The sequence below is a fragment of the Aspergillus niger genome (genome assembly GCF_000002855.4).
Source record: "Aspergillus niger supercontig An12".
In the NCBI taxonomy this organism is placed as follows: Eukaryota; Fungi; Ascomycota; class Eurotiomycetes; order Eurotiales; family Aspergillaceae; genus Aspergillus; species Aspergillus niger.
In genome coordinates this window covers 225,129-251,083 of record NT_166527.1, presented here as the reverse complement: position 1 = coordinate 251,083, position 25,955 = coordinate 225,129, and the positions used below count along the sequence as shown (strand labels likewise).

General features: G+C 49.3%; 7 protein-coding genes across 7 annotated transcripts; 4 read left to right on the top strand and 3 right to left on the bottom strand.

Annotated features, from left to right (window-relative positions):
* Nucleotides 1–133: 133 nt before the first annotated feature.
* On the bottom strand, nt 134–1,534 carry An12g00910 (uncharacterized protein; the record flags this gene model as incomplete). Its single annotated transcript, XM_001395143.3, has 2 exons — nt 134–1,424; nt 1,494–1,534. The coding sequence occupies 2 exons, from the start codon at nt 1,532–1,534 to the stop codon at nt 134–136; spliced, it is 1,332 nt and encodes a 443-aa protein (XP_001395180.1).
* A 1,398-nt stretch (nt 1,535–2,932) lies between these two features.
* On the bottom strand, nt 2,933–4,890 carry An12g00900 (uncharacterized protein; the record flags this gene model as incomplete). Its single annotated transcript, XM_001395142.1, has 2 exons — nt 2,933–3,355; nt 3,421–4,890. The coding sequence occupies 2 exons, from the start codon at nt 4,888–4,890 to the stop codon at nt 2,933–2,935; spliced, it is 1,893 nt and encodes a 630-aa protein (XP_001395179.1).
* Nucleotides 4,891–5,123: 233 nt separating this feature from the next.
* On the bottom strand, nt 5,124–10,755 carry An12g00890 (uncharacterized protein; the record flags this gene model as incomplete). Its single annotated transcript, XM_059750658.1, has 7 exons — nt 5,124–5,270; nt 5,355–6,316; nt 6,369–7,324; nt 7,388–9,089; nt 9,161–9,482; nt 9,535–9,768; nt 9,826–10,755. The coding sequence occupies 7 exons, from the start codon at nt 10,753–10,755 to the stop codon at nt 5,124–5,126; spliced, it is 5,253 nt and encodes a 1,750-aa protein (XP_059601774.1).
* A 1,590-nt stretch (nt 10,756–12,345) lies between these two features.
* An12g00880 (uncharacterized protein) lies at nt 12,346–15,569 on the top strand (the record flags this gene model as incomplete). The annotated part of the gene is made up of 9 exons (XM_059750657.1): nt 12,346–12,371; nt 12,429–12,964; nt 13,122–13,761; nt 13,816–14,230; nt 14,342–14,533; nt 14,634–14,669; nt 14,845–14,884; nt 14,989–15,186; nt 15,484–15,569. 9 exons carry the CDS (start codon nt 12,346–12,348, stop codon nt 15,567–15,569), a joined length of 2,169 nt encoding a protein of 722 aa, XP_059601773.1.
* An 813-nt stretch (nt 15,570–16,382) lies between these two features.
* Nucleotides 16,383–18,059, top strand: An12g00870 (uncharacterized protein; the record flags this gene model as incomplete). The annotated part of the gene is made up of 5 exons (XM_059750656.1): nt 16,383–16,468; nt 16,522–16,890; nt 16,952–17,248; nt 17,307–17,592; nt 17,919–18,059. The coding sequence occupies 5 exons, from the start codon at nt 16,383–16,385 to the stop codon at nt 18,057–18,059; spliced, it is 1,179 nt and encodes a 392-aa protein (XP_059601772.1).
* Nucleotides 18,060–19,632: 1,573 nt separating this feature from the next.
* An12g00860 (uncharacterized protein) lies at nt 19,633–22,728 on the top strand (the record flags this gene model as incomplete). Its single annotated transcript, XM_059750654.1, has 1 exon — nt 19,633–22,728. One exon carries the CDS (start codon nt 19,633–19,635, stop codon nt 22,726–22,728), a length of 3,096 nt encoding a protein of 1,031 aa, XP_059601771.1.
* Nucleotides 22,729–23,654: 926 nt separating this feature from the next.
* An12g00850 (uncharacterized protein) lies at nt 23,655–25,890 on the top strand (the record flags this gene model as incomplete). Its single annotated transcript, XM_001395137.3, has 2 exons — nt 23,655–23,733; nt 23,822–25,890. 2 exons carry the CDS (start codon nt 23,655–23,657, stop codon nt 25,888–25,890), a joined length of 2,148 nt encoding a protein of 715 aa, XP_001395174.3.
* Nucleotides 25,891–25,955: the final 65 nt, after the last annotated feature.

Sequence of the window (25,955 nt, the reverse complement as noted above, 5' to 3'; positions counted from 1 at the left end):
ACACTACAGTTGACATCCTTCGCATATCCGACAGAATCGAATAAAGCCGATGCCAAGAGGTTCAATTCATTATTTACATAAGTTCATAACTATTTCCGTGGCCATATGTACATACAGGATCACACTGACTATATCAACCCACCACCGCTAGCTGGCTTCTGACAGGCACATTATGTCGCAGCTTAGGTGATGGAAATCCCTGAACATTGACCCCCTTCCGGAAGAGCAGACAATGCGTGGAGCCACCGAAATGGAACATACCAATCTGATCACCCTTGGACACATGCTGGCCCTCGGAGACGGTAATCTCACAGGTTGAGACCTCGCACATACCCACACCCAAGAACGCCATGAGCCCAATATCAGGGTTATCGCATTCGATAAATATAACAGCCCGCGTTGCCGTGGCTGTCAAATATTCTTGAGACATAACCTCACCAGCGCTATCAATCCCATGTTGGGTGGATGGATCCGGGTCTCCGATACCCTCGAACAAAGGCTCAGAATAGTACGTTCCATCCACGACGTACGCCTTGACGATCTTTCCCGACACCGGTGCATGCCAGCGGTGATAGCTCAATGCACTCAAGAATGCCTGATAGACCGTGCCGCCCTCGAATTGCTTAGCCAACGGATCACACCCGACCATATCATATACTGAATAGGGCTGGCTCTTGATCCAGAACTGGTCGCGCGCCTTGACATCATACGCCACCTTGTATGGCTGCGACTCACACGCATTGGCAATGACCTTGTCGTCACTGGGTGAGGCAACGGGACGGATACCCTCTCGGAACAACCGAGTGAAGAAATGGTCCCAAGAGTTGAATCCATGATGCTCTGCCGATGGGTCGCAGACATACATTTCCTCGAACGAATGATTGGTCTTCTGCACATTTCCCACCTCCTCCAGATCGGATTTAGCTGTCTCCCCGAACCACCCGTACTTCGAATCATCCAACACCTTCGCCGACTCCGGTGACTTGAGGAAATCACCCCATGCATTAAGAATCTTCTTGATCATGCGGTTGACATCTGGGTCCAGGAACGCAGCATATCCACTCGGGGTGCCCATCGGCCAATCCAAGACCGCATTAATAGGCAACCCCACCAACCCAACACGGTGAGAAAAGTCGTTCCATGAGGGAGCAGTGGTTATGAGATGGTTTAGCACACGTAGCATGTGCTTGTAGTCCTGCATCTGGGGACAGCCAGTGGGATCAGTGGTGTACGTTCGGTTTCGGGGGAGTTCATTGAACATGGCGGAGATGAGCAGGTATACGCGGGTGTTGTTCTCAATGAGGTCCTGAAATTCCTGAATCACTGGATGAAGGTCGTGAGATTCCTTGCTGTCGACATGTGCGATGACACCACCTAGCCATTCATGATGGGCATCGAGAGTAGAAGGCATCCATTTTCCAAGACTATCAGGACCATGTTAGTCAAAATACCTCCTATACAACACATCCACAGTAAGCAAAGAAAACACATACTGATGCAACCGAGGCGTGTGATTCTTATACTTGGGCGCCATCTTTTCACTCCAATTCAATCCAATCCAACTCAAAATATGTCTAATAAAAATGGTAACAAAAACCGATAGTAATCAATATCAGATCAGACAGCCTTGGCAAAAGCTTATAACAGAACACAGACAACTCAATGGACCTTTTAAGGCGTTTATAAACTCCAACAGAATTCAAGAATCAGCTGTAATCAAACAACAACATCAGCAATTGCATCATGATGATGGCAGCGACAGGGGGGTGGATCCATAGTGGATCGCATTTGGATCCGTCGTGAAGCTAAAGTCGAAGCCATCCCCGGCCGTGATGTCATGTTCATGGCCTAGGCTTAGCCGTCTCTCCCGCGGAGTTGTCGCTGACGGGGTATAACATTATGCATGATTAGTTCATATGTAGATTACTGGCACAGCTCTATCATCCTAGCAGGCATTATAGATAATCAAGCATGCAAACGTAAAACGAATAATAGAAAATTCGCAAGTACATGCCTAAATAACTTCTCCGTAAATCCGTCTATGGACCAGAATCATTCTGCCATCCGTGAAAAAGGCGGTAAGAAAACGTACAGTTTGCTGACTCATTTTCTCGGAGCTGTATAAAACGGATATCCGTCTATATCCGTATATATCCGCACTTTTCTCAGCGAGGTTCACTAGTTTCTGCCAGGTTTGGCGGTGAAGAGAGCGGTCTGGTGGGGTTTGGGGAGGGGGTTGTAGATAAGTCTATGTAGGAATCTAGGTCCGTGCTAGAGTTCTAGGACTATCTATAATCTATATTGTATTCGTATGAGGAGTAGAGTAGGCTACAAGTGAATCAAGTTCTCAATAGCGGATAGTTGTATGTTAAACAGTAGATTGCTACTTTGGCTTAGACACAATGTGTTGTTTGTATTCGCTGTTTAGAGTACAGCTTTGATAGTACGTATCATGCTAATCACTATACAACACAGTAAATGGTAAACTGAATATCCCCAGTGGTAGTAGTGGATACACCAAAAGGATATGTCTGGCCATATGTATAGGTTTCCGGCTCTGGGTGCTGTGTGCCATGATCTGATTGACAGCTGCGGTATGCTTCCCCGCGATCCAATGCGAGCGTATATTATTATAAGGTTCAAAGTTCTACGCAGCTAAAGTGTCAGGTTAGTAGATCTCTACGTGGGGAATGATGCCTCGTCAAATGTCCGTTGCCACTTGCTTATGTGGATATTCCATCCCTTCTTGGCATATATCGTTATCTGGTAATAGTCAGCTATTTCCTCTCAGTAAATTGAATCAAGACTCATCTCACCCCCTTACGGTTGGTTGTCTTGGAAGATCGATAGTCAATTCGTGATTGGACATTTTGGACCTATCCTGCTCATATTGGTTACTGGCCATTCAGGATCTGCCCTCACTGTCCTATGTCTAGGCTGTTCCATGTTCACGCGTAGACTCTGGTTCGGAATCCTCATCACCCTCATGATCATGATCATTGTCATGACCTTCAAGGTTATCATCATCCAGATCTTCCCACTCCTCTTCATTTTCCATGGCTAAGGCCTCCATCTCGGCCTCGTCTTCGTCATCAAGCTCATCCCCGAGCAGGCTGACCAACTGCAAGAGCCCTGCCTGTGAGCGCCAGGTATCCTCAGCCCGCCTTTGACGTGGTTCAGAGCTCCAGAGTCCATCGCCTGTCGCCTGTTGGTCATCGATTGGGACAGACTTGCCGTCGGAGAGATCGGGCGCTAGGCTGACAATGCGGATAGCTTTGGTGGGGAAGATGCGAGCAGGCCCCTCGTCTTGTTCATCGTCTGGAATGTCAGAGTTATGTTGGCGGAAGCCGAGAGTCTGTAATTATCAATTAGCTTGCTTCTGCTAATGCCAAATTCGGCAAAAGAGCACATAGGACTCACAGTGTAGGTGGTCATGATCGCATCATCATATAACGCCATGAAACTGACCGGCACAGCAAGCTGTGGCACCGAGCTAGTGAGCAGAGAGTAGGAAGCCCGAGCTGGCTTATTAACGTCCTGAATCTTGTTCTCGTCGTCGAGGGCCACGACATAGATACGATCCTGAATCTCAAACATCACCCGGTGGTTGCGCACAGACAACCAGCCGCCCAGGTCAAAATTAGAACCGTCCGACTCGCATTCGATAAGGGACCCATGTTCTGAAATCCCTCTCTCATTCTGTAGGGCCTTCCGCCAGTTGGAGCATACGAATACACGACCAGCGCGGGAGAAGCCAACGAACAGGTCACCGTGGAGCATACCCGCACCCCATTCGTCGTCACCGTGCCTTACGTGTTCAAAGTCAGTCGGTGGTGGAAGCGGACCCTTCGAAAGCTCAATTGGCACCAAGCAGTCTTTGCGAGGTTTGCTGAGAGCGACCATCTGCTGAGTCGGACCATGTCGCGCAGCAGCGGCTAGTGCAGCGATCGCAGACGGCGAGGTAGCGACCGGCGGAAGGATATGATACATGTCTGTGCAACGGGATGGCTGCAATGCGCCCAAGAACTCGCCGGTCGCCTTGTTGTAGACATGATAGCCTCGGGGGCCCATAGAGTAGATAACAGCGTCCGCGCTCTGATCCAAATGACCGACGGCATCATTCTCGATAGAGATGTGCGTAGTCAGCTTCGGAGGTCGCTGCGTCATATCATACACAAAGCCTTGCCCCTGTGTGGAGACCACACACAGCGTCCAATACGACAACTGGAAGCCTCTGGTCTGACAATTGTGGTCTAAGATCGCAATGCGCCGGAACTCTCCACGTTTGGCACCTTCTTGATCAGCCTGCCAGACCTCAAGCGCATCTCCCTCACGGTCAAAGACCGCCATTCCGTCCTGATACTCCAGATGGGCATACGGGCGAACGGAACCCTCATCACGTTCCAGCGTGGAGGGTAGCCGCCATAGGATCCTGCCCGTATCCATATCCGTAACATTCAGACCACCCGCGTGTGATGTTGAAATGAAGAACCGGCGCTTAAAGTCTGCCCGGAATCGCCAGACAGGATTGTTGCCGACTTGAAGCACCGACTCGCGGGTCACGGGGCGCTCGTTGGCCCAATTGCGGGCGAGCAGCTTCTGGCGCTTGCATAGATCTTTCCATGATGTAGTGTTCTCGAATAATTTGGTAAATGAGGTGGTGCTGTTCGACAAAAATGAAAAGTCGCGGGCGCCACCCGGAGGTTGGGCGGTTTTCGATTCGGAACTGTAGATGGCTTCTCGATGGGTGATGTCGATAAATTGGTGCCAGGGCTTGGAGACGGCGGTCAGCGACGCCACGGCGGAGACCGGGAGGAATTCCACGACGCGCAAGACGATCTCGGGTGGTAAAACTGTAAGAGGGTCTGCCATGTATGAGGGGGCAGACATCTTGGAAGAGAACGAACAGTTAGGAGGATAGAAGAAGGAAGTTGAAGAAGCTGCAGGCCTGCGGGGAACAAGATGGTTTGAAGCCCATCTTTCCATTCTGCCCCGCTTTGTTCTTCACCGCCTTGGTTATCGCTATCGATTGGCGACTGAGGCCATCAACTTTTCACATTCGACCGAGAATGTCTGTTGCAGGGACAGCAATCTTACTCGTGCATCGGATCCTTAAGTGGGCGTCATCGGATGGCTACTAGGACGGCACAGTTTTCTGTTACATCAAACGGAGCTGCAATGTCATCATTGATCATTCTGATGGTTACTACAGTATAGCAGTAAAAGTTAAAACTTGGCTTGGCAGGGGAGCCTTCCACCTTGCAGTAACTCTATAGCTATGGCAGGTATTAGTATACTATACAATCATCCATTAATCTCTGCTATCGCCCAAGCTAGCGATACCACCGGCTCACAACGTCGTCCTCCTCGGTAGTAGACGCCACTCTATTTTGTCGCGTAGCAAGTCGCTTAGCCACCTCATTCGCTTCGTTCAGGCTCACTAGCTTCCGTTTACGCGACTGGGTGATGGCTCGTTCGCAGGCAAATCTATAAATTGCCTGTCTCTCACTTTCCGGCCTATCGGGATACCCAGGAAGGTACGACTCGGGTTTCCGGTCTAAAAGACATGCACTCCGCGTGTGTTCCGCCTCGTACTGCCCTCTGTCGGATAGGATTTGTGGCGGATTGGACGTGGCCTCGGACACCCAATTGTCGGTAGCTAACTCCAATGGGGTGCTTCCGGTCGCATTCTCACGATGGAGAAGATCAGGACGATATCCAATCATAGCCTCAAACATCTTGGGGTACTGATGCTTGACTGCTTCATGAACAGGGGTGTTTCCTGTACCGTCAAACATATCCAGATGCTTTTGACCCGTTGACTGGGCAAACTCGAGGAAACAACGGATAATAGCCAGCTTGCCATCTGTTTCTCGGCCGCGGTCGAATTCCCATCCGCTCGATCCCCTTGACCAAGCGTGATAACTCTTATGCATCCAACGAGCAAGTGGCGTCAGCGACCCCGGGTCATCGGAGGATCGCTCCGTCAGCAGCGATGGGACCAACCGGGGATCGAGCAAGGAAAGAAGCTTTGGTATATTGCCTAGCTCTTCTCGAGCGTTACTATTGATGTCACACAACATTAGGTGCATCAAGTTGTTGCCTTGACGATCACGAGTTGCCTGATTTGCGCCGGCTTTGATAAGGATATTGGCAAAGTCTATCTTGCCGAGGGAGAATGCAAGTGCCAAGGGCGTATGCCCTGCAGCCGATTTCGTCTCCATAAACTGTGGAAGGCGCTTGACGAGGCTTTCAATTAGCTGGCATGATTCCGGCGTAGGCTTTGAAAGTACAGCACAGTGCAGAAGATAGTTGTCTGTTGTATCCAAGTCAGCAAAACAATTTAGAACATTTGTGTTGGCACTCACTCTTGCACTGAAGCCAGTTCAACACGGGCCTCTCCATGTCTTCCACCGACTGTGAGAAGAGCTTCAGTTTGTTTATATGCTCATTCGTTTTGACAAACTCAACGTAGGTTTTGGCCGAGTCTGGGCTGAGAAACCATTCCACACTCGCCAATGATCCTGAATGCGCCGCTGTGAGCAAAGGCGTCTCTTGTTCTGCCGATGAAACAGGTAATCCTCTTCCCGCAGCGGCCCAATCTGCCCTTTTCTTCCCACGTATAGACAACCCTTGATAATATTTCGGCTTCTCCTTAACGTCGATACCACACTTCTGAAGCAGATTGTCGACAGGAAGGTCCGCGCCAGTATACCTGACGATCGCCTCGAGGCAGCCTAAATAACCCTTTGTAATTGCCAGTGGGAAAGCAGAGGCACCAAAATTATGAACCCCAGGCTCGACCGTCTTGTCCCTGTTCGTAAGCTCTTGTCCCAGCCGAAGCAAAAAGACCAGTAGATCCACGTTGTTCTGTCCCACCGCATATTCTACCAGATCGATATACTTCTCAGACTCAGACCCTTCGTCAAGAAACATGTGGGCTGGACAATACCGGGAGAATACTTCAAGAGGCGATACCGAACATTCCACTTGCGTTGCTACCTCTCCTATGTTCTCAATCGTGAATCTGTCATCAACAATCTCCCGATATATGCAATTTTCTTCACCGTCATGGAAGGCATCGATGTCCATCTCGAATCTTTCACGAGCGACAGAATCCTCACGTTTGAATTGGGCTTGTACTATTTCTAGAATAGCCTTTGCCACATGGAGGTGTCCACGCAGTACTGCAATGGAAAACGGTGAGAAATTGTCCTTGTCCCATACTGCAATCTGCAATGGGCCCTGTTGGTTTTCGGCATTAGACGTAACTAGCGTGAGGGCCTTGATGGTATCAAGGTCGCCGCGCCAAGCAGCCTCGAAACTGCTTAACATTAGTAACCTGAAAGCGGTTTCCATTTGTCTTTCAGTGGTAGATAACACTTACAGGCCAAAGTACCTCTGCTTCTTTTCATCGGTGAGGTCTGGTACGCAGAAGTTGGTTTCGACCCTGAAAGGCTCTGGTTCTTGGCCCTTGGAGTCAGAGTCGCTCTTATTCCCAGTTCTTCTCCTCTTCCAGGGCTTCTCGAAGTCTGGATAGATGTCGTAGAAAGATTTCGCACCCTTTGCCACCAAGACATTCTCCAATGCCTTATAAGCGTCAAGAGTGGCCCGAGCCTCCAAAGTCTTCTCCTTCACACCTTCGCGCTTTTTATTGGAATAGATCGCCAAATTATACCTTTTCTGGTCCTTTTCGTACTGTGCCTTTGCTCGGCGTACTGCCCTTTCTACAGTCCAACGATGGTATGTGTCAGGCTGTAGCCCATTCAGACAGTCATCAGGTTTCACTAGTTGGCAAGGAGGTGAGACGTCCAACTTCTCGCCATGATATTTGCCCAATGCCCTGATCTTGTCTCGGACACAGTCGAGTACAGACTTTCCCACGGTATAGCTTCGCATATACTCGTTGTCCAGTACCATATACCCTTCGGGGGTGAGAGTATTTGGATCGACGCCATCGCTATGGAGCAGCCGGTCAGCAATTGCTGGTAGGTCGTTCTGGACTGCGAGAATGATAGGTTGGGTAAAGTCATGCCGAAAGAGAGCTTTGTTCCTCTCAGATGAGTTTGACTTGATCACCCTATAGATAGCCTGACCGGGATTCACGAATGATTCGAAGTCAATCTGGGGTGTTGCACCAGCTTCAATTAGCTTGTTTGCGGCCATGCCGTTTCTCAAACTAAGGGCTAACGTGAGAGTAGAATGAGCCTTGACATTCCAGGGATTAGACAAGGAGGAGAGGAAATCCATCGCTTTCACTGTTGCCGAACGGTTCTGACGGAAATAGGTTTCGAGAATTTCAGAAGAATCGGTGAAATCACAAGCAACTACATAGTGCAGTGGAGTAGCGCTGTTAATATCTGCCTGTGTTGGAAGTGCCCCAAGCTGCAGTAGTTTCTCTGTCATTGTAATCGATTTTTCGAGAGGCAGTCGAAGTGCCAGGACAAGGCATAAGATAGCAGCTCGCGCCCTATCCTGGCCGGGCCAGAGGAGCTTGACCGGAAGCGCTAGATCAGCTCCAAACGAGGTAATCAGCTCATGAGCCACATCAATATGACCATGCAGAATGGCAAGATGAAGCGCTGATGTGGGAACATCCCAGGCGACTACATCGATGTCATATATGTCCGGTTCTTGCTCGTTTTCAGTCATGGCCAAATCGATGCCATCCACATTATCAGCCTCTTTCTTGACGTGAACGAACGAGTCGGAATCGACACTTTCACTCTCACTAGTGTCGGGCTCCTGCTGACACTCATGGCTATCCCCATCCGCCCGTTTTTCAAGCTGAGCCTGTTCACTCTCGTTTTGCTTGCTCTTGCGCAAAAGCACTCTGACCATCTCCAAATCGCCCCGAGCAGCAGCCAAATGCAGTGCTGTCCGGCCGTCGGCCAGACGCGAGATCATTCTTGCACCATGGTCGACAAGGCATTGCACAATGTCGCTTGTTGAGGCCAAGCAAGCCAATTGCAATGGAGTCCTTCCAGTATGGTCCCGATCGTTAGGATCTATCATTTCTTCTGCAAGACATGCCTTAACTCCTTCGATATCGCATTTGACAATAGCATGGCACAGCCGCTCGGTGTTACCTATGTATGCCATTTCTTCCGCAAAGTCAGCCTGCTCCTCAGTCCCTCACAACGGGTAAGGGTGCACAAACCAGTCCAGTCGGTCTCTGTAATCGGGTTGAAGCTACCAATCTCTTGGCGACCTGGGTTGTCTCTAATAAAAGAGATTTTACCAGAAATATAGATTTTGCTTTCTTTCTCGGCTATCTCTTTCTCTTCAGGAGTCATCGGCTCTGGGCAGCAGCCACAACAGTCACCGATGACATCTACGACATTGCCAAAGAATGCCGGATGTCGGTGGAGGTTAACTTCTCTGTCTTTGGGCTTGTTCCACTCCGCATTGAGCAAGAGGTCCTTCGTATAAATGAGTTTTTCAACTTTTCGAGCTTTGAATCTGGGGCCGTAAGGAATAGTCTTTCTCATGGAGTTAGCCTTCAGATATTATATGAAGATTTCGCAAGCTTACAAAGGTATGGTAGTCAGAAATCTCCTCTCCCTCTTCCCAATCAGGAATCTCATCCACCCAGTCATCCTTGATGTTACCTGACTGCTTCCATCTATTAGACCTTGGGGCTGGTCGTCCACGCTCCCGTCGTCTCTGCTCTATATAAGACTCCCGGTCTGACGACTTTGGAAGCCTCTCCAGAACCAGGAGGCGCGCCAGACCAACTGTCCTACTAAAGCTCCGCTCGAATATTGTCTATAGGCGGCGTTAGTTCGGCTGATTAACAGAGATATAGAAAGGAGGAATACTGACCGGATCTATTTGGGACCGATCCAGCTGCGGCCAGAATATTTCGAACCCCCGATGAGAGTACTTTGAGAGGCGGTTCTCATAAGAAGGCGAGCGTCTGGACAAATCAATCGTATTGATTTGGGTGATATACGAAGCCAAAGCACGTGGAGAGACAAAGACTTGCTTTCCATCAAAAGCAGCACAGGAACAATCGACATCGAACCCAGTCAAAATCTCGGAGACAGATTTGTATATGCGAAGCACTATCTGCACATGGCGTGTGGGATATTGCGAAACGATCGTGATGGCGTTTTTTGTTCGCACTGTGGTTGTTTCGTAGAGGATCGCGTTCTTAACCTTATCCTCAATCTGCTTGATTTTCTCAATTGCCTGCGCTTCATCTAGGCCGTAGAGAAACATATCCACATCGGAGGCCGGTGCAACTTTTTCATGATAGTACTCTCGCAATGACCGCTTCGAATCCCGATACTTTTCGGGAACTGGGAGCAGGCAAGTGACTACTGCACTTCCCGCGACCACGACATTGCTCCAGTCCATGTCGCTCAATGCACCTTCGGAAAAGACGTTGAAGTTGGTTCGGAACTCGTCTAAGGTTGGAACCACTGCCGGAGAGCCATTGGGACGTCGGCCTTCTTCCTTCAAGGGCATGATATACTGTTCTTTAGTCATAGAGGACTCCGAAGATAAGTCTCGAGCCCGTACACGGATGTCCGACCTGCCATTGGAGTCGTAGAGGGGCACGATATTGAGGTGATTGTCCTGCAGGGCTGCATGAGTGCCGTCTTGAGCAAACAGTTTGCGTGCCACCGCATCGTATTCATTGTATGGTGCGATAATTTGCTCGAGAGGAGTGTTCGGGTGACTCTGGATCCAGCTCGGCAGGTCCCGATGTTTGGCGGGCAGTATCGGCAGGGTAAAGGTAGCCGCCATTGCGGTGATAGATCTATAGGCCTGTTGATAAGATTGAGCGGCAGCAACACATGGACAACTTGGAGGAGGCAACGATATGACAGGGACAATAACAAGGATACTCCTATGCTAAAAAGAGCTTCTGAGAGATAAATCTTTCATCGGAGGAAAATCCATTGAGTATTTAACTTTGTCCAGCAGTTGCACCGCAGCCTCCTGAAACGGCAAAGCGTAGGCCTCCGGGGGCAGAAATGCCCACCGCCGCAGGCACGGGACCCACTGCCAGGCTCCGATCAGGCCCTCGGTGGGTGCCTGGGGCGCTAGAATCTTTCTTGTTGGACCCTGAGTCGCCCTTGGCGTGATCCCGTCCCCGCCCACGCGCTGATCAGGATACTGCAGACAGATTGCAGTTACCTGTACAATCTGCATCTTCTAAAACTACTATCCAGGTCGAGGGCATCAGACTCGCTAACATTATGATCATTCAATTGCACACATTTCATTAATCATCTAGCTAAGACAGCAGCAGACGCAACTGACCGAGTGCTTGGGTACCGGTCTGCTGAGTATACTTTGCGAACACGAGAGCAGTATTGCCAGACTTGGTTTTAGTGCGGCTCGGCGCACATATTCCGACACAATCGACACGGACTGTGCACGCCAAAACTTATGAACATCCCGTTCTTAGCAGCGTCATACTGTTCGCTTCCTATCAAATAGGCGGTATGACGCTTTGTTACACGGAATAAGATAGCCGGGTTCGGTGGCATCGATTTGAAATATTCTTGATCCCGAGAGATCTCTATCCTGAAAGCAAGAATTGGTTGTCATAAGAGGCCTAGCTGTGGCTTACAGCGTAGGTGGCCTGGTTGGAGCGGGGCGTTCTATCTGGGGTTCCAGTGGATGCTGCTCTACACGTCTTTGAGAACTGTTTCGAGAGAGACACTTGGTCTGATACTAATCTCACTCCAGGTAGAGCAAGTCAGATGTTCCAAGATACTGGTGGTAGAGAAGATGTCAACGCCATTGCCATGTTTCTAGCTGTCAATAAGCCCGACCTAGACTTTCCGTGTGACGCAACAGTGCCTTCCTGAAAAGTATCATGGAGATGGACCACAGTACGGGCCAAAGGCCAAATATGAATCGGATTCGTATCCGACAGGAGCGTTGGCCTACTTCAACTATATCATTCACATTATATCCTTGTAGCTGTGACTTGTTCCTGATTGAGCACTTCGTCTAGCTCAGGCCTCGCAGTCAATTGAGGTTACGCCGTGAACGGCAGTCATCTGCGCGGGAAGTTTGGTAAAGTACCCTGTCGTGGTAACAGCGTAGGTCTTAGCTTTATAATAAAGCAGTGAGGTCCAGATCGGCCCTATCTCTGGTTGCTAGATCCTGTCTGGGGCTTCACAAACCGGTTTAAGTCAATGGATATCTGTACTTCAATTGGTAAATCCACAAACTCTTATTTGGTAGACGTGCGGGCTCAATCCGTGGTTCAGACACTGAATAGGCTTCATAGGATATGCATATAAGATAAGTAGTCTTGAGGCCTATCTCACGGTCATAGTTCTCTCTCAACTGCAGTCAATGCTAGCACCATTCAGCACCATGGCGAAAGTAGACAGAAAACATCCGTATGCTCTTCTTCAGATCCCAAGCAAACATGCAGCAAGCTAAACATAATCCACCAGGTATCTAACCGGAAACTTCGCTCCCATCAGCACCCGACTTACCTCCAAACCCTGTTACTTCGAGGGTACCATTCCCGAGGAATTCCTGGGCGGCCAATATGTCCGGAATGGCACCAACCCAATCCAGCGCGACAACCCGCGCGGCTTCCACTGGTTTGACGGCGACGGCATGCTCACAGGTGTATACTTCAAGCGCATCTCCGGACCAGCCCATGTTCAACCCGTCTTTACCAACGAGTATGTCCTAACGGATATATACTGCGCGACGGCGCGAGACCGCCGCCTCTACCCCATAATGCCTAGCGTTGTGGCGTTAACTAACCCTGTCTCGTCTTTGCGAATCATATATGAAATATTGCGGAGCATGGCTTTGATCTTTGTGTCGATTTGTGGCTTGATTGCCCGGCCGATCAAGAGGGTGAGTAGTGCGAATACCAGCATTTTTCATCATGATGGTCGTGTCATGGCAACGAACGAGATTGGGCCTCCCATGCGTGTGTTCTTACCACTGCTGAAAACAGTGGGCTGGTTTACCGGTAATATGGCGGAGGGCGAACCTATTGGCATTGATGCGTGCAAGGAGACGTTTGGCAGCCCAGGGATGGAGGGAGCTTTGAAGGAAATGACAACAGCGCATGTGAGTTCATTGAAGACGAGATACATATTTGCCAGTGTTTTACTGCTATGTCCCAGTGCTAACCTGTCGCAATGAACAGCCCCGGGTTGACCCTCAGACTGGGGAATTGCTTCTCTTCCACTCAACATTCATCCCGCCGTTCGTGAACTACTCCATCATACCTGCTAGAACTACCGTGACACCGGAGTTTCGTCTCAATCGGCCCGTGCCTGGCCTTGTTTCAGGGAAGATGATGCATGATTTTGGAATATCCCACCGACATACCATTATTATTGACTTGCCTCTCGAACTCGACCTGTCTAATATCACACATGGAAAGCCGGTGGTCGAATACAACCCACAGGGCCAAACGAGGCTTGGGGTATTCCCTCGGCATGTCCCTGAACTCATTCGATGGTTTACAACAGACCCCTGCGTGGTAATGCACACAGTAAACTCTTGGGATGATATTACACCTGGTGGAACATGGGTGAATATGCTGCTTTGTCGCATGAACAGTGTTGCGCCATTCTACCATATGGGTAATACAGCTGCCCCAGAAGCTTTGAAGCAACCTGATCCACAATGCCGTCTTTATTACTATGAGTTCCCACCCAGCCATGAGGGCACAGCGTCGATCTCCCAGCAGTGGGCGCTATCAGCCATTCCTTTTGAATTCCCATGTGTGCCCCAGCACCTTGAGATGGACCCAACAAGGTTTGTCTACGGGTGCTCAATGCGGAAGGGTAATTTCGCTGCCACTCATATCAGCGCCTTCAAGATTGACTGTCTCGTCAAAGTGGACGTGGAACAGCTTCTCTCACAGGGTAAGACCGAGCGTCTATCTCCAGTGGGCGGCTGTGTAGACGAGCGCTCCATTGATGAAGTGCTCGCTTCAGACAACCCCGACGACCCTATCAAGGTGTTTGCCTTTCCCACGGGGTGGTATGCCCAGGAGTGTTCGTTTGTACCACGGAAGGATGGAAAGTATGAAGATGATGGCTGGCTCGTTACCTATGTATTTGATGAGTCGCAACTGGATGAGAATGGCGAGGCTCCACCTCACTCGCGCAGTGAGCTTTGGGTCATCGATGCTGTTGGTATGAGAGAGGTTGTCTGCCGAGTACTCCTGCCGCAGCGTGTACCATATGGGATGCACGGAAATTGGTTCTCCGAGGAGCAGATCGTAAATCAGCGAGATGTAGAAACGTTTCGCCACGAGTACTAGTTAGTCACAGGGTTTTTTGGGTACTCGCTCAATATGCCCTACTGATGTTACTATTTGGTATATATATAGTCAGCCTCGGATCGGTTATACAGTAATTCTGGCACTCTTCAATCCTCCAAGAAGTCGAATCAAGATAGATCTAGCCTGCAAGATCTACCTGTTGGACTGCATTGCCGCGCCTATGAAGTATACTCTGCTGTTTTCCTTCCTCGGCGTAATCCTCACCTCAGGGAGGAGCAAGTGAGGTATTCCCTCAGTGAAGTAAGTGCCAGGGGAGGGGATGGTTCAATGGATACTACTAACCCAAAACATTGTCGCTCTTATATTCTAACAATGCTGACAATATATCATTCACTATTAGGTAGGACACCATGGAATCGATGTCGTCCGGGTCAATGTATGATAACCAAGACATCGTTGCCGTTAGACTGATCGACGAACCGACTACCATTTAGTCGATGGCCTTGTCCAAACTAATTGTATAATCCCATATCGTTTATTTGAGGCAGATCAAAGAGTAAATCATATCCGAGTAACTCCAGGATACGTAAAGATCGTCTACTTTTTCCCAGCATCGTGATTGGCTTCATGCCGTTGAGGGGTGGTACTGTCGTTAGCGCCGAGCTCATCAGCTGCACTCTCGCTCGGTGTGATTCCTCCCGACACTATAAATGGAGCTTGATTCTACCTTCATCTGCATATTCGTTTCTCATCAGTATACCCAGAGGATGAAGCTGATAGAGTCTCCGCTCAGTCGACACGACGAAGCTCAGTCGTAGCAGATATCACTGCTTATTGTGTACAAAGGTCAACCCCCAACGACGCTTCACCGACGGTGAAGACTCGACCCAGGACTGCAGCAACTACCTGCCATCCTTTAGTGAGCGTCGGCCTGCTATATGATAAGAGAATTGGTATGTCCGTGTACTTGTACACTGCTCTTTCCCTGCTGACAATTCTTCCCAAGAGCACAGGACCGAGTCCATCCGGCCACTAGACTGCGGCATTGATTCCTGTGGCTACTACACCCTTCCTCCGCAGATTTGAAGATAACACCATCAGTACTCGAGCATATACAAGTTCTGGTCCACTGATAATGATAGATGTTATATACAGGGTAGTGCAGTGAGCATTTGAGATCGTACCTAAGTCTCCATCTTTCCTCATTTGTCTCTATTTATCACTGATGTTGTGGGCTCTCCATAATGCAGATACCCACGATCCTGACTACGTTCTGCTCATATACCGGGAATCTATGTACTATGCCAGCACTAAGCTAGATTCTCTGGGAATATAGATGGTTCCGCTCCGTACAACCCCACGAGTTTACTCGAAATTGTCAGATGCTACATTCGACATGGGTTATTGGCCGCCATGTTACAGGCGGCGCAGAGCAGTCACAGAAGGCTCCCTAATTTGAAAGCCCTACATAAATGGAGAGTCATAAGCAAAGATCCTCAATCATTATGGCTTGCTTTACACATGGCCACGGTATCTTCGAGGAACAGAGCTCTGCTTCAGACAAAGACAACGTCTGATGAAACTTAACGGAATCATAACGAGTATATTATATATGGCCTCCGTACTCTCACTGGCTTTGATTCTCTTGATGATGTGACAAGCGGCTAGGATACACTTGGAATCGTGGAGATGGTCTCTGTTCCTCCTGGAGACAGGACAATTCCATGCCGGGGCAACCTGTTGGCGATCCACCCACCACCATCAGTAGATTGACAGTACCTCATTGTCTTGTCGATAACATTACGCAAATTAGAAATTTCTAGTCTGGAGAATTTTGTTTCTTGCTATGATTATGTTCGTTGCATTCGGCCGAGATAAATATGATTCTCCGGGTCGGGCGGGAAGCATCCAGTCGCCGACTGACTCACAGGAGTCGCCGACTGACTACAATGCAAAGTTGCATCCAGACGTCGAAGGATAAATTCGGTATAAGAATAGGGAAAAAAAAATTTTTTTTTTTCTTTAGTAACCCTCCATATTTGCGAAACAAAGCTTCTCAACAAAGCCAGTACGACCAACTGCAGCTGTATAGTGTGAGAGCTCATGCAGCAGAAGGATATCCACAGCTCAGTCATCCAATAACACCATAATGAGCGGACAAGATCCCAATAGCCAGTCCGAAATCACCAAGCATGATACGGGTTGGCGGAGAGTAGTTCGCCATTTCACTCCATCGTACGCAGCACTCGAACATGTCGCAAGTGGAAATAACTAACATGTCTGCACAGTTGGTTTTCGGTTACCATGGGCACAGGCATTGTGTCTATTCTACTCAATACTCTTCCGTACAATGGCCAGTGGCTATACTGGATCTCTGTTGTCTGTTTTGCTTTTAATGTCCTCCTTTTTGCCATAGGGTGTATCATCACCTTCCTTCGCTATACCCTATATCCGGAAATCTTCTTCGCCATGATCAAGCATCCAGTCCAGTCCATGTTCATAGGAACATTTCCGATGGGATTCGCGACTATCATCAACATGTTCTGTTTTGTCTGTGTTCCAGCCTGGGGTGACTGGACGCGCAATTTTGCCTGGGGCTTGTGGATCTTTGATGCAATCTTTTCAGTCATCACTGCCCTCTCTCTGCCCTTCTTACTGTGCGTCTGGCCCTGCACGGAGACTATGAAGCAATCATAAGCTCGACTAACATGACTGCAGAATGGCCCATGGAAGTGAAATGCAACTCTCATCCATGACAGCTGTCTGGCTTCTTCCCATCGTCAGCTGCATTGTTGCAGCTTCGTCAGGGGCCATCGTAGCGGATGTCCTCCCCGATCCACAGCACGCTCTCTGGACCGTGCTCGTGAGCTACGTTCTCTGGGGCATCGGATTACCTCTTGCACTAATGGTAATGGTGATCTACCTACAGCGACTGACCCTGCACAAATTGCCTCCTAAAGCGGTGATTGTGAGCGTGTTCCTCCCACTGGGACCACTTGGTCAGGGCGGCTTCGGGTGAGTCTATGCCTTCCTTCGCTATGTGATCATCGCATATTAAGTAGTATACTACTAGTATAATGAAACTGGGCCAAGCAGCGCAGGAAATCTTCCCCAAAACACAGACCCTCGAGGCTGCATCTGGTCCGATCTTCTATACCATGGGGTTCATGATCGCTCTGATTCTCTGGTCCTTTGGACTCGTCTGGCTATTTTTTGCCTTGGCATCTATTGCGAGGAGCAAGAGTTTCCCATTCAATATTGGATGGTGGGGATTCACGTTCCCTTTGGGAGTGTACGCCACGAGCACGTGCCAGATGGGCAAGGAGCTGCCGTCGGAGTTTTTTCGGGTGTTGGGAACGGTAGGTTTGACCTCTTTTAAGCTTTTTGTGATGTTTCCTGATGTTGATGTACGACAGATCCTCTCGCTTTGTGTGGTGGTTCTATGGATTGTGGTCAGTATTGGGACATTGCGGGGAGTCGTGTCAGGCCGGTTGTTCTTTGCGCCATGTTTGGGGGACTTGAAGGCACGGGACAACGAGAATAAAGATGGGACAAAGGCAGCCTGATTTTAATGAAGGGTTTACTTGTTGCTCGAAGGGGAAAAGTTCTAGAATGAATGTAATTTTAAGTGTTTCAGACGTGCACATCTTCTGAACACGGGCAAACTATAATGATACCGTAACAGGTCGATCCAAAAAGGAAAGCGAGATTTGGATGGAATGGGGGAATGATACTAATACAAGGCTATGGGATACCAGTACTTTTAACACCTAGGTACGAAAATCAATACACTCAGGGAAGAGACAGTCTGGGGACACTCGAATGAGTGTGGAACGTCACAGAGGAAGCATCAAAAAATGCAACAGCAACCCAAATCTATCCGGAATCATCGACTAAAAGTAAGCTTAAACATCAAGGGTAAATTATCATAGGTGGAATGCGGACTTTAGCTGTCGATGATGGAGTTTTTTCATTTCCATTTTTATTTTGTGTCATTATTTTCCATTTTGAATTTTTCTTTTGTGGTGGGAAGGGGGTGGTGGAGGGGCGAGGAATTTTGGGTTATCTTATTTTTTTTATTTTTACTTACTGTATTCGGCTTTGAATAGCATGGATTTTATTATTATGGGTGAATTTTTATTTTTATTTTAATTATGAATTTTTAATTTTCTTTTTAGTCTTCCACCCACACCCCCTCATTAAGTTACTTTGGTTTAGTTACGTAGGACTTGACTACCCTTTAGTGCAGAAATGTCAGGTACGCTGTGCTCTGTTTGTCCACCCAAATTTGCTATTTCTTTTTGAGAGAGTAATCTCGAGTGTCTTTCTCCCGTTTCCTCTACCTATCGAGTCAGTTGTATGCTGACTGGAAAGCTGTTCTCTGCTGCATCACTAAGCAGTCGCCATGAGTGCCCGATGGGTGCCTTCCACACAAAAAATAATGAACCCCGCCCGACCAGCCTGCTTGCGCACTGTGAGTGGCCAGCTGGCCGAGAAGTCACGTGCCCGCTCCCGGGGGGCAGAAAATAAAATCCAAAATTCGAAAATCCAAAAAGCCCAAAGCAAAAAATTAAAAAAATCGAAAATAAAAAATAAAAAATAATAATAACGAAAAAAGGAACGGAGTCCATCAAGATCCCAAACAAATCATCGCGCGCGGCCATCTCACGACTTCAAGATCCATCCAGGCATCGCTTCCTGAGTGGTTTGAGGTCTCTTTTCCCGGCATTCACGGTCTTCTTTGCTCCTGTTTTCCTGGTCAACCTTGCATTGCCTGTCGGGCGCCCCCTCTGACTGTCCCCCTGGGAATTTTGCCTCTCCCAACAATTGCGCTTTTGGTCGCTGTGGGTCCGCCGTATTACTCTCTCAGTCAGCAAAGTCAGTAAGTGTGTTGTGTTGGTTGATACCTCAGGCCACACAAACTAGGCACCGAATCCCGCATTTTGTCCCGTCTTGTCAGTCACGCTTTTTCTGATTCCGCTTTGGGGTGGGAATCCGACTCATTTTATTATTATTATTATTTCGTGTTATCCACCGCCGCAAAATCACAGCAAGCAAAGCAGCAGCAGCAAAGCAGCCGGTCGCACGGCTCTTCTTCAGGTTCAGAAATACGCGCCTCAGTGCGCGTCTTTTTCTGACTGCTGCTGCTCTTTGCACTGGAATTGGTGTTCCCTGCCTCGCTCTTTCTCTCTCTCACCCCCCGAAAGGAAGCGTGTCGTTCGTTTGGTGCAGACGCGGTGGTGGTCACATGCCCGCTATCTGAGTGTCCCTGACAATCAATCAAACTTCATCAGGGAAAAACAAGAAAAACATAATAAAAATAATAAAGGCCATTGAAAATATCCACCACGTCAGGCATTGAGTGAATTTCTTTTCACTCTCATCTTCCTTCCGTCAAGATGATGGGCTATAATGGGCATTCGTTTCATCAACAACGCCCGCCCCAGCAAAATGCGCATCCGCAGCACCAACAGCAGCATCATCTGCAGTCCCCGTCCATGACTGCTGCGGCTGCTGCTCATCCCCATCATGCTCCCGGCATGGCCAGTAATGGCGCCCTTTTTCGGGGTCAGTCGCAGGTGGAATTGGCGGCTCAGTCCCCAGATCTCCGCAAAATGACCCCATCCTCCACGGGCCCTGTAGTCGGCCTCCCCACGGGCGGCCATTATAGTCCGTTCTCCGGACACTACCCGCCACAAGGCTCGTCCGATCTGCTGTCTCGCAATGCCGACTCTGTTGGTCAATTGAAGGATCCCTATCTATCCTTGCAAAGTCTGCAGCGGAATATGAACCCCATGGCCAATTTCCGCACTCATCCCACGATGAATGCGCAGGCTGCCATGTCTCCACATGCGCATGCAATGGGTCTTGCTTCTCCTCAGCAGTCTTTCGACCGACTGCAGCAGCAACATCTGCAGCATCGACAGACGCCGCACACTCATCCCACGACGCAAACCTCTGCTGCGGCGTCGCCGATGCTGACTACCGCCCAACCTCAGCATGCTTTCCAACAGTCCGCGTATCAACAGACACAACAAGTGTCGCCGTACCAGCATACGCAGCAGCAATCCCCTTACCAGCAAGCTCAAGCATCGCCTTACCAAGCGCAGCAGGCTCAGTACCCGCAGGCTCAGTATCAGCAGCCCCCGCATCAGGCTTCTCCCTATCAGACACAGGCTCAGCAATCTCCTTACCAGCAACATGCCCACCAGACGTATCAGCAGCAGCAGGCTCAGCAACAGGCTCAGCAACAAGCACAGCAGAAAGCACAGCAGGCTCAACAACAAGCCCAACAGCAGGCGCAACAGCAGGCCCAGCAAAAAGCTCAGCAGCAGGCCCAGCAGCAGGCGCAACAACAGGCTCAGCAGCAAGCTCAACAACAAGCCCAGCAGAAGGCTCAGCAGCAGGCCCAGCAACAGGCCCAGCAACAAGCCCAGCAACAGGCGCAACAGCAGGCCCAGCAGCAAGCAGCACAGCAGACCCAACAGCCCGCTCATACTCAAGCCCAGCAGCAGCAAGCCCAGCAAACATACCAGCAACAACAGTCTAGGTTCCAGCAGCAGCAGGCTCAACGGTCGCCGTACCAGCCTCAGCCACAGCAGCTTCAGTTCCATCATGCATATCAACGCCAATATCAACAGCCACAAGCACAAACACAGGTACAAGCTCAACAGCCGCAGCCGCAGCCGCAGCAACAACAGCATCCCATCTTGCAGCAGCATCCCCAGCAGCAGCACCATCATGCCTTGCACCAGCCCCAAGCACAGCAGCATCCTTCTCTGTTGCAACAACATCAGGTACAGCAGCAGCAACCATCACCTGCACAGGCAAAAGCGCAAATTCAGCAACAGTATCCACCACATGCCTCCGCTTCAGCTAGCATGTCGGGACCTGAACTCCTTGCTCCAGTACCGGAGAAAGCTGAGAGCACTGGAACCAAGCAACGGAAGAAGCAATCTAAGCCTTCTGCGTCCCCGGCTGCGTCCGCTACACAGGTTAACGGGCAAGCTCAAGCTGGTTATCCAGCTCCTACTCCTGTACCTGCTGCAGGCCCTGCTTCCGCTCCTGCTCCAGTATCTGGTGTTGGTTCAGGCCCCACTTTCACTCCTGCTGGTACATCCAGTTCATCCCAGGGACCTGCCACCACAGGGGCCGCTCCTGCAGCCGGCACTGCTCCAACAAATACTGCCACGCCAACGCCGAAAAAGAGAGGTCGTCCAAGGAAACCCGTTGTGCCAGGAGAAGAAAAGAAACCCAGGCCGAAAAAGCCAAAGAAGGCCCAGACGGTAACAACAACAGCACCCGATGGCACAACGATGGTAGTCCCGGCGCCCACAACTAATGCTGATGGTACACCTGCGGTTGCAGCTCCCGCTCCTGCACCTGCACCACCGCCGCAACCGATTATCGGGCCGGATGGGAATCCCATTCCCCAGAAGCGACGTCGCGGGCGGCCTCGCAAATCAGAACAGGGCAACGTGCCTCCAAAGCCTAGACCGCCAAAGAAGCCATCGTCCAAGCCGGGCACTGGTCGGCCCCGTGGACGGCCACGCAAGGCTGATGTTGAAGCACGAAAGGCTGCTGAAGCGGCGGCCGCCGCCGCCGCTGCAAGTGGCCAGCCTCAAGGTGACCAAGGTCAAGCTGGAGGCCAAAGCCAGGCGTTACAGCAGCCACAGCACTCCCAAGTTCAACCTCAGGCTTCGGCTCAAACACAGGCGCAAAATCAGCCTCAGTCCAAGCCGCAACCAGCACAACCTTCACAACCATACCAGTCATTCCATCAATTCCAAGTCACCCCGCAGCAGCCTCAACAGATGCACGGGCAAATGACAGGCACGTCTAAGGCGCAGACTCACACGAATCAGATGCATACCTCAAGCCAGGCCCAATTCCAGGCACTTCAACATCAATTCCAAGCGCAACCTCAACCGCATACCAATACGCAGGCCAATCAGCAACAGCAGGCGCAACCGCAATCGCAGGCCCGCTCCGGGCAGGCTGCGCAGCAGGCGCAGGCACAAGCACAGCCTAGACAAGTGCAGGCTCAAAACCAAGCTCACACACCGGTTCAGCCTCAAACACGTCAAATACAAGCTCAGGCTCAGCCACAGCCTCAGGCCCGGTCAGTGCAGGCTCAACCGCAGCCCCAGGCTCAAGCACAACCCCGTCAAATGCATCCTCAACCACAGACACAAGCGCAACAGCAGCCACAGCCACAGCCGCGTCAAATGCCAATCCCGGCCCAACCACATGCAGCAATGCATCACCAACTGCAGCCTCATCAGCTGCACGCCCAAGCGCAGGGTCATCCTCACCCTCATCATCCTCAGGCTCACCCTCATCCCCACGCCCAGTTTCAGCTACACCCTCATCTCCATCCCCACGCACAACCGCAACATACTGAGCCAATGACTCTGAATCCGCCCCAGAAGCGCGGTGCGCCTGTGGACGACGACCCGCGCAAACGGGCCTTCATGATGCCCCAGCAGATGTGATTCTTAGCTGAATCATGCTTGTCTGTCTAGCTGCTTTGCTTTTGCCCTCTAGATATCACGAAAACGCACTGATGCCGTCCTATCCATTTCCTGTGACTTCCATGGTTTATTGTTTTAATTTCTGGCTTTTCCATCTTCATCACCATCATCATCATCAATAAACAGTATCTATCATCATTCTTCTGTGGACGTTATTCTGGCGAGTCTCTCTCCTCTTATCCGCCGATCAGTTTATTGTCTTGTTTGTCAAATAGCTTGTGTGTATGTTTTCCGTTTCCATTTCCATCATGATGATCGAGTAACCCAATAACCCCAATTCAGTTAGTCATGTTATGTTAAGCCCTTGCATTATTCGTATGTGTCTTTTGTTCGAATTGTTTGTGTCTTGTTACCTCGTTTATACTTTTCGTTTAAGCCCCTTGCAAGTAAGTTAAGTACAGGTACATGAAATGAAACAACAAGTACGTACATTGAGTTTATTTCCAACATACTGCTGTATACAAACCAGTAGATACTGTGCCTGTTTTGTTGCCTCGGTAGTTTCATTGAATTTTTCTGTCAAGATATTATTCACTCTAGCCAGGTATCATCTGATCCTCTGCCACTGCCTAATCGGTCCCTGACCACGACCACCATATCTTACATCACCAACCATCCATCATCTTGAGATCTAGATAGATCACTTATTAACTTCGACGCTAAGTCCACAATGTATTTCATGCCTTCATCTTTTCTTGTTTGTAACTTACGGGGGATACTCAGATCGGAGATCATCCGACCAGCTATATTGAATCAAGCGGTCACTAAAGCACAGCTGCAGGTCCCCGTCACCTGACAGCGGGGTTGGGTTGTGACTTGGAATTCACTTAGCGCTCGTCTCTCGCTGGCTGTCTTTCATCCCAATCCTTTCATTATCTGTTTCCACAATGACATCAGCCAAGTTCGAGGGTCCAAACTCAGGCTTCCAACTCGCGAATAATAACGGTAGCGTTCATATTACCGTTGGTAAGAAACATCCTCCAAGCATGAGAATTATATTTACTGTTTGATTATTCTTAATAAGATAAGCATAGCTAACACTGCATTTCATTAGAGCAGAGTTCAATTTATCGAGATGAGAGAGTAAGGAGGTTTCTAAGTCTGCTCAACACCTGTCCCTACGAGGACCGGAAAAACAGAAATAACAGACGAGTCCCTGGAACCTGTGAATGGTTCACAAAGCATCCGAAGTTTACCAACTGGCAACGGTGTACAAGTCATGATCTCGCTGGTCTACTATGGGTCTCAGCCGATCCAGGCTGCGGCAAGTCAGTCTTAACAAGATACCTGGTAGATGAGGTTCTCTGCAACGAGAAGCAAACTGTGTGTTATTTCTTCTTCAAAGACGACTTCCCGGATCAAAGGCATGCAGCAGGTGCACTATCAACTATTTTGCACCAGATTTTTGTTGCACGGCCCCAGCTTTTATCAGATACGGTTCTGAAAAAGCTGGAGACCGATGGAGAAAAGCTTGTCCAGTCATTCCATAAATTATGGAACATACTCATGTCTGTCTCTGCTCAAGAAGAAGAAGCCAGAGAAATTATTTGCATTCTCGATGCATTAGATGAGTGTCGAGATCGTGATGAACTTATTGAAGCTGTCACCATGTTTTACCAAGGACTTCATAGAGACCGGAAGCTGAAATTCTTGATGACAAGCAGACCATATCCTCATATAGAGCGCCTATTTTGGAAGCTGCGGACCAGGCTGCCGACGATACACCTAAGTGGGGATGGCGAGGAAGAAGTCCAGAAAATCTCCCATGAAATAGGTCTTGTCATCAGCAAAAGAGTGAGCGATATCGGTAAACAGAGATCACTTGAAGAAGATGAACGCAACTTGCTGGAACAACAATTGACTGCGGTTGAAAATCGAACATATTTATGGGTCAGCCTCACCTTGGACGTACTCGAGAATATGCCGGGTTTCACCAAGGGGAATATTCGACGCGTGATACAGCATCTTCCTACAACTGTTGAGAGTGCCTATGAAAGAATCTTGGACCGGAGCTCGGATAAGAAGAAAGCCAAAGTTCTTCTTCACATAATTACAGCTGCTGTACGGCCTTTTTCTTTGGAAGAGTTATCTTTTGCCTGGGCAATACACATCAATCTAGTTGACACGAATCTCACCGCTATAAGCGATGACTTGGAACCAAAGGAGAGATTCAGAGAAACCCTGAGGGATCTGTGCGGACTTTTCGTGGTTGTTATAGACGAGAAGATCTATCTTCTGCATCAAACCGCGAAAGAATTCTTAGTCCAGAGCAACATATCCACTGTGAAACAAAACTCTCAGGCCACAGGATGGAAATGTGCACTCAAACCAGAGGAGTCTAATGAAATCCTTGCGCTCATATGCATCTCATGGCTACGAAGGATAAATGCTGCTCCAAGGGATATTGAACAAGGGGAATTCGATAAATATTCCTCATGCCATTGGATCACGCACTACCATCAAGCAAATGTACAAGATGGAAACGTGCTAATCATACGCGCGCAGTCGGTCTGTGACCCAAACTCTGATGTGTATCCAGTATGGTCTGAGCTATATGCAAATGAGAATTATATTCCTAGGAGTACTTCAAGGCTTTTGATTGCATCATTCTTCGGGCTTACTGGTGTGGTGAAGCTTCTGCTTGCAACAGGAAATGTGAATATCAACTCTAAGGGTTCAGATTCACGGGCCGCACTGTCCAGGAAAAAGCCGGTAAGGAAGCTTCTGCTTGGAACAAAAAGGATGGAAATGAACTCTAGGGACTCAGAGAAAAGCCTGACTCCGCTATCCTGGGCAGCCAGGAATGGGCATGAGGCAGTAGTGAAGCTCCTGCTTGAAACAAAAAAGGTGGACATAAATTCAAAGGATTCAACAGGCTGGACTCCACTGTTCTTCGCAGCTATGATGGGCCGTGAGGTAATAGTAAAGCTCCTGCTTGAACCAGAAAAGGTGGCTATAAATTCAAAAGTTTCAAAATATGGCTCGACTCCACTGTCCTTGGCAGCTGATAATGGCCATGAGGCAGTTATAAAGCTCCTGCTTGAAACAAAAAAAGGTGGACATAAATTCAAAGAATCTAGCAGGCCTGACCCCACTGTCCTTGGCAGCTATGAGGGGCCGTGAGGCAATAGTAAAGCTCCTGCTTGAAACAGAAAAAGTGGATATAAATATCAAGGATTCAGAGGGCC